At 43.3% G+C, this 12,827-nt stretch overlaps 1 protein-coding gene across 2 annotated transcripts in view; it reads right to left on the reverse strand.

The window, feature by feature from the left end:
* Window positions 1-1,680: 1,680 nt before the first annotated feature.
* The window catches only part of KCTD10 (potassium channel tetramerization domain containing 10), a 44,505-nt gene continuing 33,358 nt past the window's right edge, over window positions 1,681-12,827 (reverse strand). The window contains exons 4-7 of one of the 2 annotated variants that reach the window (XM_023513250.1): window positions 10,283-10,369; window positions 9,908-9,960; window positions 8,377-8,572; window positions 1,681-3,479 (exon numbers count right to left, since the gene is read on the reverse strand). In XM_023513250.1, the coding sequence (XP_023369018.1) occupies window positions 3,255-3,479; window positions 8,377-8,572; window positions 9,908-9,960; window positions 10,283-10,369 (561 nt within the window). In that variant the 3' untranslated portion in view covers window positions 1,681-3,254. Of the gene's footprint in view, window positions 3,480-8,376; window positions 8,573-9,907; window positions 9,961-10,282; window positions 10,373-12,827 lie in introns of both variants that reach the window. The other variant, XM_012805282.1, reaches the window with a different exon arrangement.

The following is a 12,827-nucleotide window of genomic DNA, read 5'->3' on the forward strand; positions in this document are numbered from 1 at the left end:
AAGTTTGGGGGTATTTCTGTGACCAGAAGTATGCTGTAGGAATTTAACCCTTGTTTCTATCCATTAGCCTATGGTAAAAGTGGTTTTGCTTCAAACTGAAGCTTCTAAGAACTAATCCATGACACTGAGGACTTACAGTATATGGTCTGAGAATAAGCAAAGGAAATTTCATAAAGCTACAAAATTCAAATTTCACTGTGAATAAATAGAACTTAGCAGTGTCAAGCAATTGTGTTGTTTCTAATGGGGCTTTTAGGTCCCACACGGTGAGATGAGTCCTCAACCGCCAATATTAAATCAGTAGAACTCCACCTGTCATTCTGCTTTTGCACAAGCCAGACCACCGTTGACCCAAGACTTTCCTTCTGTGTTTAAATTCATACTCTACAGAAAATGACTCCTCTTTCCTTTCCATGCTGAGCAACTTTTAAGGTGGTAAGGTAGAAAAGTAGGGGCTCTGCCTTGCTCTCTTCACTGTAAACCGCACCTCAGTGGCTCAGTGATGCTGGGCATTCCTGAAAAGACCCAGAAAGCAGATTTAAATAGAAGCATTATATAACTTTTATTTCACATATGTCCACAAATGCTTGTACAACAGTGACTACTTTAAAACTTACAGCATCTTTTCATAGCACAAAGAACAGAAAGGTTAATTAACACCACGCTTAAATGCGTTACAGCGACTTTGGGTGGAGCCCTGAAGACAGCACACACTCAGGAGGGAGGGCTGAGTGCTGTTCACACTTCAGTGCTGAGCAGCTGCTGTATAGCAAATACACTTCAACAGGGCTGGGGAACCTGCACGGTGACTGACCAGCTAATCCACCACAGGAAGGTGACACAGAGATGGCAGGAATTATCTCAGGTACAACCTCCCAGTCACCACAATCAGAGGACTTATTAAAAAAGAAAAAAAAAAAACTTGATTAACAGACTAGAAGCTGCTCCATTTTTTTTTTTTTTTGCAGTTTCTGGCCGGGGCCAGGTCTGAACCTGCCACCTCCAGCATATGGGGACAGTGCCCCACTCCTTTGAGCCACAGGCACTGCCCGGAGCTGCTCCATTTTTAAAAATTGTACGCTATCACTACGTAATAAAACTTTTTTTGCCAATTCTTAGATCAATGTTTTACTTGGATGGTTCTTAAATTGTAACTATTGACTTTTGCCCTTAGTGCTAACATAAGCAAAATCAGTTCCATATAATATAGAGTATATTTGATAAGTGTGTGGACCAGCCAACACTGTCAGCTCATGGCTACCTGCAGCTAACAGTATCACTTACCATGGAATGTTTTATGAACCTGTTCGCATTCAAAACCATAGGTGCAAAGTTGGAGGAAAAGTAAAGTTAGAGCTGCCAGAAACAGAAGTCATAAGGCATAGGAGCCAAAGTAAAACAGATTGTTCCACAAACTTACTCTTCACACAAACATTTAAAAAACAATTTATACAATGGCTTTTCCATTCCTACAGAAAACATCAGAACTGACATTCACTTTAACTTTCTAAAAAAGTTCAACCCAAAAGGGTTGGTGTTTAAAACTTAAACAGTATAAAATATTTACGAAACATTATTTTGTAAGCCCTCTTTCCGTAGAACTTAATAAAATCCAAATGGCCTAATATAAAAGTTTCCCACCCAACAGTTTAAAAAGTATCTACCCAATACTTGATTTTTACGTTCAGTCATGACTGTTTTACAGTTTTATTGTAGGCTTTGCTGCCAGATACAAAATAAAGGCATAGAACTGTCACAGGCGGGGCAGGGCAGGACATACAAAGTCTATGCTGTAAAAACCGTTTCAAAATATAAACTCGTTTTTTGGAATACATGTGTCAAAGGCTACCCATGTTAATACCTTTGGTATAAAACGGTAACGATTCCCTTGATAAGCAGACAAACACATCCATCACTCGACATGCATTCACATCTCCTTGTAACTACTCTACCTACTCTAGTCTCAACAACCCACTATCAGTCACAACTCACTTCTGGTCCTTTGCAGGCAAAGAGGAGCTGGGAGGTAGGTAACTGAGAACATCTGTCCTCCACGAGCAGCCTGCGGCCAGCCAGGCTCCGGCACAGGCTGCCCGTGCCTCACAAGCACACATTCCCCCGTCAACAGTAGCACACTTCCCTTAACACAAATGGAAACACAGACACAATCCAGACCCAAAGATGTCTGCACATTCTCTCAACCTGTACACTGCTGGCTATCCTATACTGTGTAAGAATCAGAGGCAAAGACAAGAAGGGTATCTCCAAGCAGTGGGGGCTGGTGCTGGGGTCCCTGCTTGGATGCCAGAGGGGAAGACAAAGAATCTGGGCCACACTGAATTTCTAAGCAAAGGGCAGGGCATCTGTTTGCCGCAGTAAACCCAGCTTCATGAGGAAGATGCCGATCAAGGTAGTTAGTGAGCTACCCCTGTCTGGGGGTCAGATGGCCTTACTAGAACTGAGCAGGTCAACAAGGAGAGCAACTGCAGGAGGCAGGAGCCAGGAGCAGAGCTGAATACTCACTGCCAGGAACACTCTGCTCCTAGGCAGACACTAGTGTCCCAGTCAAACACTAGTCAAGACAGCAAAAGTCTTGCTCCTTAAGGAAAGCTCTGCACCCAAAGCTACACTAGTAACATCTTAGAGGCTTACTAGATCAGATTTCTACTGCTGTGACCTGCAATTATCAAGACGGACTAGGCACAAAAAAACCACATGGCAGAATGAACATCTAGCAAAGCTGTGGGGATTGTGTCTGGCAACAGGAACTGGGAGCCAGGGCGCTGGAGGGTTAGGATATATGCAGTAGGTAGCTCAGATACCCCTGTGGCCACCAACCACAGAACTCCTCTCAGAACAGTCACACAGAACCTTAAGGGAGTATCACCCAAGAAGCCCAAATAGGTAGTCAACACTCACAAAAATAAATACCGCAAACAAAGTCTCACAGCTACTTTACACTCATTCATGCTTTTCCTCCAAGAACCAAGAAAGCCTGGCTCCAGAGGTTCCTGGAGTCTCATGAAAAGTAGAGACCTCAGACAGCTTGCTCAAAAATAGGGCTGCATAGACCTGGGTTGAGACAACCAATTCATCTTGTCAGGAAGTATCAAAATAATTATCTGGCTTGTTACAAAAGGACCTCCAGGCTCCAGAGGAGGTGGAAGGTGCCTGGGAGCCTGCATAGGATCTGAGTGTAGCATGGTAGGGAGGGAAGGGGTGGCAGGAGGACGGTGGCTCAGCTGCCTGCCTGCTCACTGGTGGAGGTGGGCCCGGTCGTCTGGGCGCTTGATGTGGATCCGTCGCACACGCTCAATTCTTTCCCGTTCCCGTTCTTCATCCTCATCCAGGTGGTGAGAGCGCCCAGCCGCCCCGCCTGTGGCCTCCAGGAGTGCATTGTCAGGTCCTCGGCCATCCTGGGCCTCATACAGCAAAATGTTCAGGGTCTCCTCATAAATCCGGGCTTCAGGGAACTCAACCTACGTTCACAAAATATACAGGACAAGTAAGTTAGCACAGTACACAGCCTGTCACCCTGTCACTTTTGAGCAGGGCATCAGGCTCAGTCAGGTTCCTGGGATTCCATCGCAGACTGTCTCTTATTTTTTTAAACAGTCTCGCTCTATTGCCAGGCTGGAGTGCTGTGCCATCAGCCTAGCTCATAGCCACCTCAAACTCTTGGACTCAAGCGATCCTCCTGCCTCAGCCTTCTGAGTAGCTGTGAAAACAGGTGTCACAACACCCAGCTAATTTTTCTATGTTCAGTAGAGATGAGGTCACACTTTTGTTCAGGCTGGTCTGTAACTCCTAAGCTCAAGAGATCCTTCTACCTCAGCCTCCCACAATGTGATAATTATAGGTGTGAGCCACTGTGCCCAGCCTGTCGTTTTTAAATTGTTATTTTCAAATAGGCAACACTTACATCTGGCACCAAATTCAAAAGAGACCAAGGGTACACAGGGAAACAGGCAATGCTTCTCATCACCCTACCTTCAAGAGATTCTGTGCATGTAAATGTGGTATATATACATATATTGGCCAGGCGCAGTGGCTCACGCCTGTAATCACATCACTCTGGGAGGCCGAGGCGGGTAGACTGCCTGAGCTTACAGGTTCGAGACCAGCCTGGTACAGAGTGAGACCCTGTAATCTCAGCTACTTGGGAGGCTGAGGCAAGAGGATTGCTTGAGCCTAAGAGTTTGAGGTTTCTGTGAGCTGTGACACCATGGCACTCTACCAAGGGTGACAAAGTGAGAATATATATATATTCACACACTTTTAAAAATACAAAAGATAGCCTACTACACAGATTCTTATTCCTCTTTTTCAATTTTTTTTTTTAAAGACAGGGTTGTTCAGTATGTTGCCCAGGCTGGGATCGAACTCTTGGCTGCAAGCAATCCTCTTTGCCTCAGCCTTGCAAGTAGTTGGGATTACTGTTGTCCAGCTTGTATCTTCTTGTGCCTGACTTAGCCTACAGATCACATAACATCAAGGAATTATAAAGAATACAACAATGCAATGGTTAATTATATTTCACTTGGATGGACATTTAGGGTATTTTCTATATGCTGCTGCTAACCAACAAAGCTGCCACCCTGCCCAGGAGTCCTCCACACATTAAAGTGGTCTTTAAAGCAGAATTCCTTCTGAATAGGGACTGCCTGGGGATTCTCATGAAATGGACACAATCCCTCCTGCTTGGCCAGTGTCTGCCTATTGCTCCTCAAGATTAAGGCATTGTGAACAGGAGATGGGTCATACAAGTGGGCCCCAGATACCTGACTCACAGACTAGACTCTGCTTTAAAAGGTAGGATTCTGAGGTTCTAGATCCAGGGGAAATGGAGTAAACACACGCTACCCTATCTTCCTCACGCTACAAAAGCCAGGACAAATGTACAACAGCAGCAATCCAGGGACTATGAGCAACAATCCCAGAACTGTGAGCAACAAATAGAGACGTTAGGCAGCTTGCAGGCAAATTAGGGGAAAAGATCAGAATCTGAACTAATACCAAACTAGCAGTGGATCTACAATTTCCCCCTGCTAGCATCAATGTAGGCTGGAACCTGGAAATGGGACCAGACAGAACGAGCTCCGGTCTCTGGTGCCCAGAGAAGCCCAGAGTCTATGCGCGTGCAGGGGAAATTCCTCGATTCTCTTTTCTCTGTTTTCTTGCACTCCAGCCCTTGAGCAATCCATGGTAGCAGTGGCTATGGCAGCAACCAGAGACTACAGGTGTTGAACCAGATGGAGGGAACCCTCCTTTCTGGCAAGAGCTGGACTCAACGGGATAAGGTCAATCTCTGCCGCTTTTTTTTTTTTTTTTTAAATCTCCATGCTGCTTGGCTCTAGATAGGAGCATAGTCACAGGAAGTGGGTGGCAGAGCAGAGTAATTAAAGCACCAGCTTTCTGGCCAACCAAAAAACGAAGAGCCCTGGGCAACTTAAAAGTACTAAGGAGATTGTGAAGGAAGGGGAGCTTGACAAAGCAGCCTGTGAAGTTGTACATGAACTCCTAGATTCGTTCCCCAGCTGCAGGCTCTGCCCCTTAACAGCATACACAGACTATAAGAACTCAACACTAGGATAGACACTGCCCAGGACAGACTGTCCACAGTGTGGCACACAGGTGGGACAGGTCTGAAAGCTCTAAGACTGAACTGTCACTGGAACTATAACCCACAGAAGGAACTGGTGAGAACTGCATCCTGAACCTAACTGGGTTCACTGCCTGCTAAAAGAAAAATGTCAATATTTCCCCTAGGATTTAAACAAGGCCCAGATTCCTGTAACATAATATCCATAATACCTAGGATCCAACTCAAAATTTCTTAGTATTTGAAGAACCAGGAAAATCCTATGGTAAAAGATAATCAGCAGATGCCAGCGTCACAATGACAGAAGATGTTGGACTTACCTAAACAAAAACCTGACAGCTGCTATCATACGGACGCTTTAACAAGTAAAGGCAAACACTGCTTTCAGAGCGAATGAAAACACAGAAGGCTCAGCAAGAAGACAGAAGAGGAAAAAGAAAAACCAAACAAACATTTCAGAAGCGAAAAATACAATAACCAAAATGAACATAAAAACAAAAAAACCGAACTCACTGGAAGGGCTCAGTAACAGAATGGAGATGACAGAAGAGACAAAAGAAGTGATAGAATCTGCAACAGAATAAAAGAAAGATCAATAAAGGGCAGAATTCCATACTTCCTTACCACCTACTCCCTAGCAAATCAGAATTAGGAACCAAACTGACAATGTATACATTAAACGCTGTTGAAACTTTAATTTCATCAAGGCACACCCTTTCCAAGTGAACCACAAGACAGCTAAATAATAATTATCAAAAGAATTAGTAAAGCATTTGGAATGCTCTCTCAAGGAAGATATAAATTATTTAAAAAAAAAAAAAAAAACAAACCCAACCCAAATGGAACATCTGCAGTTACTTGAGAAAACAAAATGTGAGTGTGACCCCCAAAGCACAGTTCCCAGAGATGTGGCTAGATGAAGGGGGAATGTGTTCACAGGCAGCTGTCCCCTCGTCAACTTCCTGGAAACTCAGTCACATGCTTCCCCTGGAAAAAGGAAGAAGCCCTTAGGGATAGGCGGCCAAGCAAAAGCAGCCACGGAAAGGGGGCCCTGGCCTCCCATTTGGCTCTGCCACTAACCAGCTTCAGAAACACAAATACAGGATCCCTCTGGAACCCATCTCTAAATCCCTTTGCTCTAAAAATGAGTAGGCATAATATGTTAAAGCTTAACCAAATGACCACTATTCTTTTAATACCCAAGGGCAGAGGTAACCCAGGTATATTTAAAGAAAAAAAATCAAACCATACAAAAAGAGGATCTAGTTACTGGCAGAATTCACAGCCCTTAATAAGAAAAAAATAAATGTTCATAGGAGAAAAGAGACTTGATGTGCCTCAGTAAGGGAAGCAAATGATTCTGGTCTCCTTGGTATCTTTGGGGAAAAAAAGAACCTCAGTATTGTTCCCATCTTGGCTATTTTAATAGTATGAATCCTTTCAGAAGATTCTGAATATCTATTTATAAATAAAATATGTTGTTAAATTAATCCTGTGAATGCTGGAGAGAGAAAGCAGATTGAGCAGGAATGATCCTGAGTTGATGGCCCTTGCAGCTGGGTGATGGGTACATGGATATATGAGGCTCACTCCTATAATCCCTGCACTTTCGGAGCACAAGTGGGAGGATCACTTAAGGCCAGGAGTTCAAAACCCATGTGGGCAACATAGGAGACCTGGTCTCTACAAAAATAAAAATAAAAATAAAAATTCTGTGTATTTTTAATAAGTCAAAGAAAAAACCTTGGTTTCTACTCCATGATCTGATTTTCTCTTTTGCTTTTTCTAGACCGTGCAGAATTCTATGCCTCCTAAAGCTGCAGGGGACAATAATGACCTGACCTATAGACTGAAGAGGACCAGAGGCAGGACAGTCCAGCAGCTGACCTGCTATATGTCACTGGTAATCAGATTTCCCTTATATAAGCTGAAATAAGAAATGACAGAAATGTATACTGTGATTAAAAGTTTAAGAAAAAGAAAAGGAAAGGAAAGAAAGGGAGTGGAGAAAACCTTGCATAGGCCAAGGAGGTCAGGCAACCAGAAAACCTAAAGAGAGTGGAGTTCCATGAACAGTGGGCCAGATCTCTAGCGGTAGTTTGTGGTGTGATCTAGAGTCTTGCAGAATGGCAAGGTGGTAGAAGTCAAGGGACAGCTTGTTGGTTTGGAGAGGGTGACATAGAAATGGATCCAGAGCCTAGTCAGGGCGCCAAGTGTGCTAAGGAAGCCAACGAGGATAGGAGCTAAGGAACACGAACAGGCCCTGGGAGACAGTGGAAGGCAGCTCTATGTCAGTAGGTAAAAGGACAGACAGATCCCAAGTAAGTAGCAGGTCATGACTAGAAAGCCAAGGTCAAGATCTTGAAGGAAGCAGAGTTCCTCTGATGAGCAAGACTAGATGAGGCCATGCTGGGTGGGCAGCAATCTCACATGGAGGAAGGTGAAGAACAGCACTGATGCCAGGTGGAGAAAACGCTGGCAGCAGGATAGACATGGGTATAAGGGTAAGTCTGGACCCAGGTTCATGGTAAAGGAATTTGAGTATACTTTGTCTAAGCTGCTGAGTTTCAGAAGGGAAGCCAGTTTGTTTTAATAAGAATTACGTTTTGATCTTTCCGGGGCCCAAAAGATTAAGGAATTATTTTAACAATGAGCAACCACAAGGCAAGGAAAGCATTTTAGAAGCCTTTCCTCTTTATTTTGTTCAAGTTAAAGAGATTCAACAAGTACATATTTCAGAACAGCCACTCACACTGTCCTCTCAAGGCTCTTACCTTGGTCTGTTTCTTCTCAGTGGCATAGACAATGGAGGTACAACAGACTTCAGCAATCTTGCGGCCCTGTCCATAAAAGGACCAGCAGCAGATTTCATCCCCAATTACATCCTTTATGAACAGGACCCTTCCATTAAAACGTAGAGACAGCTTATCAAACAGTTCAATGTTTTTCAACATATTGTCATCAGAATTGCTGCAAAAGAGCATTTGATAAGGTGAGATCTCAAGCTGGTAAAAACAGCTACCATTTGTTGGCCTTTATTGGGGCCAACAAATCTACAATAATCCCATGAGAAAAGCACTACAATCTATACTGCTCAAAGAAGGAAAAGTGAGGGTTGGAGAAATTAGGTAATTGCTTGAGGCCAAAAAACTACTAAGTGGCAGTGCCAGGCCCCCCAAAAGACGGTTCTGGCTTCTAAGCCTGTAATCCTACCCAGTATGCTTGAGTGTTGGCTCTCCAACAGCCAGAGAGAGGATGCTAACCCATTGGGCCTCTAGGCACAGGCACTAGGCAGAGGAGAGAGCCTCACTGACCCATACAAAGAGCAGAACAGGAGACTTTTTATTACACATCTTTTTAAGGACCTTGATTGCCCTCATTAAATGGGCCCACATCCCTTAAATTCCCCTGGCATAAAAATGGACCTAGAGTTCAGCTAATTAAGGAAGCCAACAAGGTTAGGTGCTAACCTCAGAACAAACTACACTTGGTTCCCAGGAGCCAAAAAGCTTTCTAGAAGCCCACATATATTGCTGGTGGGAATGTAAAATGGTACATCTTCTCTGGGAAAGTCTGATAGGTCCTCAAATGTCTAAGCCTAGAGTTACCATATGAGTTACCTAGAGTTACCATACCAGCAATTCTACTCCTAGGTATCTGTTCAGGAGAAATGAAAACAAAGATTCATACACGAATATTTACAGCAGCATTATACACAACAACCAAAAAGGGGAAACAACCTGAACGTCCATCAAACGATGAATGGATAAACACAAACATGGTCTATCCACACCACAGAATGTTATTCTGCCGTAAAAAGAAACGAATAAAGTGTTGACTCATGCTATAAAATAGATGAACTTTGAAGATACTATGTTAACGTGAAGGAAGCCAGTCACAAAAGGCCACGTATTATTCCTTTCATGTGAAATGTCCAGAATAGGCAAATCCACAGAGACAGAAGGTAGATTAGTGGTTGTCTAGGGCTTGGGAGTGGAGAGAAAGCAGTAGAGGAGAAATGGGGAATAATAAAAATGTTCTAGAATTAGTGTTGATGGCTGCACAACTTTGTGAATATATTAAAACACACTAAAATATATACATTCAAAAGGTAAATTTTATGGTATGTGTGAATTATATCTCCCTTAAGTTCTATCAATCTATCCATTTGTATCTAGGCACGCCAGAGGTGCAGAGGAGTTATCCTCATCTGACTGGAACAAGAACCAGCCCTGACTGGGCTGGAATGGTGTGAGTGGAGGTTTTCCTAGTGAGTACAGATTGAAAACCTGGCTGACGCCTTACCTGGTATATGAGTATTTGTTGTTACTTCTGTTGTAGAGCAACTTCACGGCTGGCTGTGGATTGTTTTAAAAAAGAAAGACAACAGTTACTTGGCATACAGATGAAATGAACCACTGGCTTCCTATAGAGTGAGGGCCTTGCCACAAGGCAGCAAAGGCAGACAAGCAGAGCCTGCTGGCTGGAGAGGGGGACCATATGACCCAAAAGGGGGCGGGGGTGAGGAGAGGACATACAAGATGAGCTGTAGCTTCCCATTCAGAACCCTTTCTCAGGCCTTGCTCAGGCAATTACATATACTTTTATTTCAAAACTTATTCAGAAGAATCTCCACTTCTAGTAGCAAAAGCAATTCCACAAAGGGTGCCTCCAACATACCTTATTTGAGGTTGCTATAAGTTTTTGTTCCTCCTTGGATGAGGTGATCACAGGAACCTTGCAGAAAGGCTCATAAGTATCTTTGTTCTGCTGGAACAAAACATACTTTCAGCCTAAGATGCCTGCCCAGCATTGCATTTTTAAGCTAGCATGCTGAACAAAGACAGGCTTTAGTGAGGGGAGATGGGGCAGTTGTGGCTGAGAAAGAGGAGGATTCTTACCACCAATGAATTAGATGGACAAAGACTAGGATAGGAGTTGAATTTCCCAGTAAGTGCTCTTGGCTATGGCCATTATGTGCCAGGGTGCTCAGTAAGTACTAACAATGATGCTACATTTCCACAGCCCAAGAAGTCAGGGGTCAACAATAAGCCCTCAATGTGGTAGTTTAGAGAAGAGTTAACTGAAAGTTCCTAAAATCCCACTACAATAACTGCAAAGGAATTTTTAAAAGGTATAAGAGAAAAAGAAAAAAGAAAAGTGAGAATAGCAGGGACTCTACCTAACAAATGCAATCAGTGTAACCTAGTTTCTTGTATGCTCAATGAATCCCCAACAATAAAAAAAAAAGTGAGAACAGCAGACAAAAATAAGGTAAAAAATTCAAGGTGGAAAGCAAGTCACAGGTGAGTGATAACCAAGAAGATGGAGAAAGCTGACACTTGAGGTGGCAGATGGGAAAGACGCCTGACCAGTCCTCAGAGAACAGGGCTGAAAGGTGGTGGCAACAGGCCTAGAACAGTTGCCAGTTGGCAGAAGTCCTAGTGAGACCCCCTTGCCCTCTCTGACAAAAAAAAAAAAAGTCCACCTTCCTCCTGACGCAGTTTGTGCAACAGAGGGCAGGGCTGAGCTGCTGTTCAGAAAATGGAGACTGAGTGAAGATCTCCATACTAAATGGTGAGCACCCCAGGCTCTTCCCCTAGTAGATCCCAAAGGCAGCTAATTAAGGCTTATTCCCAGAAGGCAGAAGGAATTAGAGGGAAACCACATGCCACTCAAAATGACTTATAGACGCTGATAACTGGGGCTCCAACTGATAAAGTCAGTCTTATCACTTAACAACAAACCCCACTGGACAGTAAGGACCACCCAAGCACAGCTTTTCAGAGTCACTCTTTCGACAGACATCCAAGGATCATCAGATTGTATATGGAAAGCCGTCTCAAACCAAAACCAGAGAGTGAAACCAAAAGAAAGAAGGAGTCAATGAAGGGAGAAAAAAGTTCAAACAGTATCATCAGACAGGTGAGCACAGACAGGGCATCCTGTGAAATAATATCAGCATGCTAGATAAAGTACAGCATTAAGAGAACAAGAAAAGGCTGTGAGAAATTAGGAAAGTGATACCAGAAATGAAAAATCCCATAGAAAGTCAAAAACACAACATCTCAGGAAAAAACCCTGAAACACTGGGAAAGTAGAACAAAAGATGAAGCAGGAGAAACTAAGAGGAGAATCAGGAGGTTAGTCCCGGAGGCCTAAACTCAGACTAATAGAAATGAAGGCCTGGGAGAACATGTCTTCATGTTTCATCAGAGATGAAACAATCTCTGCTGTGTCTGTACGTACGAACAGAAGACCATCTGAGACTGTGGGGCTAAATTAGGAATATACACGCACAAACCAAGCAAACAAAACAGTAAGGCAATCACTAATTCCAGCAACCTGAAAGTTATACTAACATAAGAAAATAATCATTGTATATTCTGTAGCTTAACTGTTAGTTATATTTAGGCCTCATAATGTAAACTCTGAAATTAACCAAACTGGGATAAACTATTCAGAGAACGGGACAAGAAGTATACATAAGCTAGGTGATTAGGGTGGTGTCGTATATGGGCTACACTCTAATTTTCTATTGTAATGCTAGTGGATAATGCTGAAAACCGAAAAGTCAATAAATAGCTATATAGGCAACTTATGTTAAAATATAAATGTAATAGAAAAACTACAGAAAGAATTCAAAGAGCCTACCTCACGGGCGAGGGTAGGTGGCTGGGGGTATGGTAGTATTTTTGACATCAACATTGCAGTACTATTTGACTTCTTAAATGATGTACCTGCATTGCTTTAATAAACATAACATAACAAAACAGAACTAAAGTAAATGCTGCAGATTCACTGAACCTGACCATGAGTTCACAAGCTCTCAGAGTGGAGGTGGTATGTGGCAACAACGGCGTTTCGGGGGTCAGGCACTAATGATGGCCAGACACACACATGTGGCTCATGCACACACACCACCTTCCTAGGGCAACATGATTTTCCATCATGTTGTAACTCTGCTTGAAATAAAAGGCTGTTGGCTATGCCTAGGAGCATTATGGTTTTGTGGGATTTTACTATTACTAAACTTGATCCCAATAGTCCTGCCCCAATCCAGCTAAGAAGAGAGGGGTATTTTTCCATAATAACTATACTTGGCTTCCAACACTGATTTGTGGGGCCAAAACAAGTCCCATGATAGAGCCAGAACACTGATCAAGTTTTATATCCCGTGGTTCACTGAATGGTTGCAACATACACAAGTGGACCCAACACCATG

This window comes from Otolemur garnettii, unplaced genomic scaffold (assembly GCF_000181295.1).
Source record: "Otolemur garnettii isolate 467f Iridium unplaced genomic scaffold, OtoGar3 scaffold00038, whole genome shotgun sequence".
Lineage (NCBI taxonomy): Eukaryota > Metazoa > Chordata > Mammalia > Primates > Galagidae > Otolemur > Otolemur garnettii.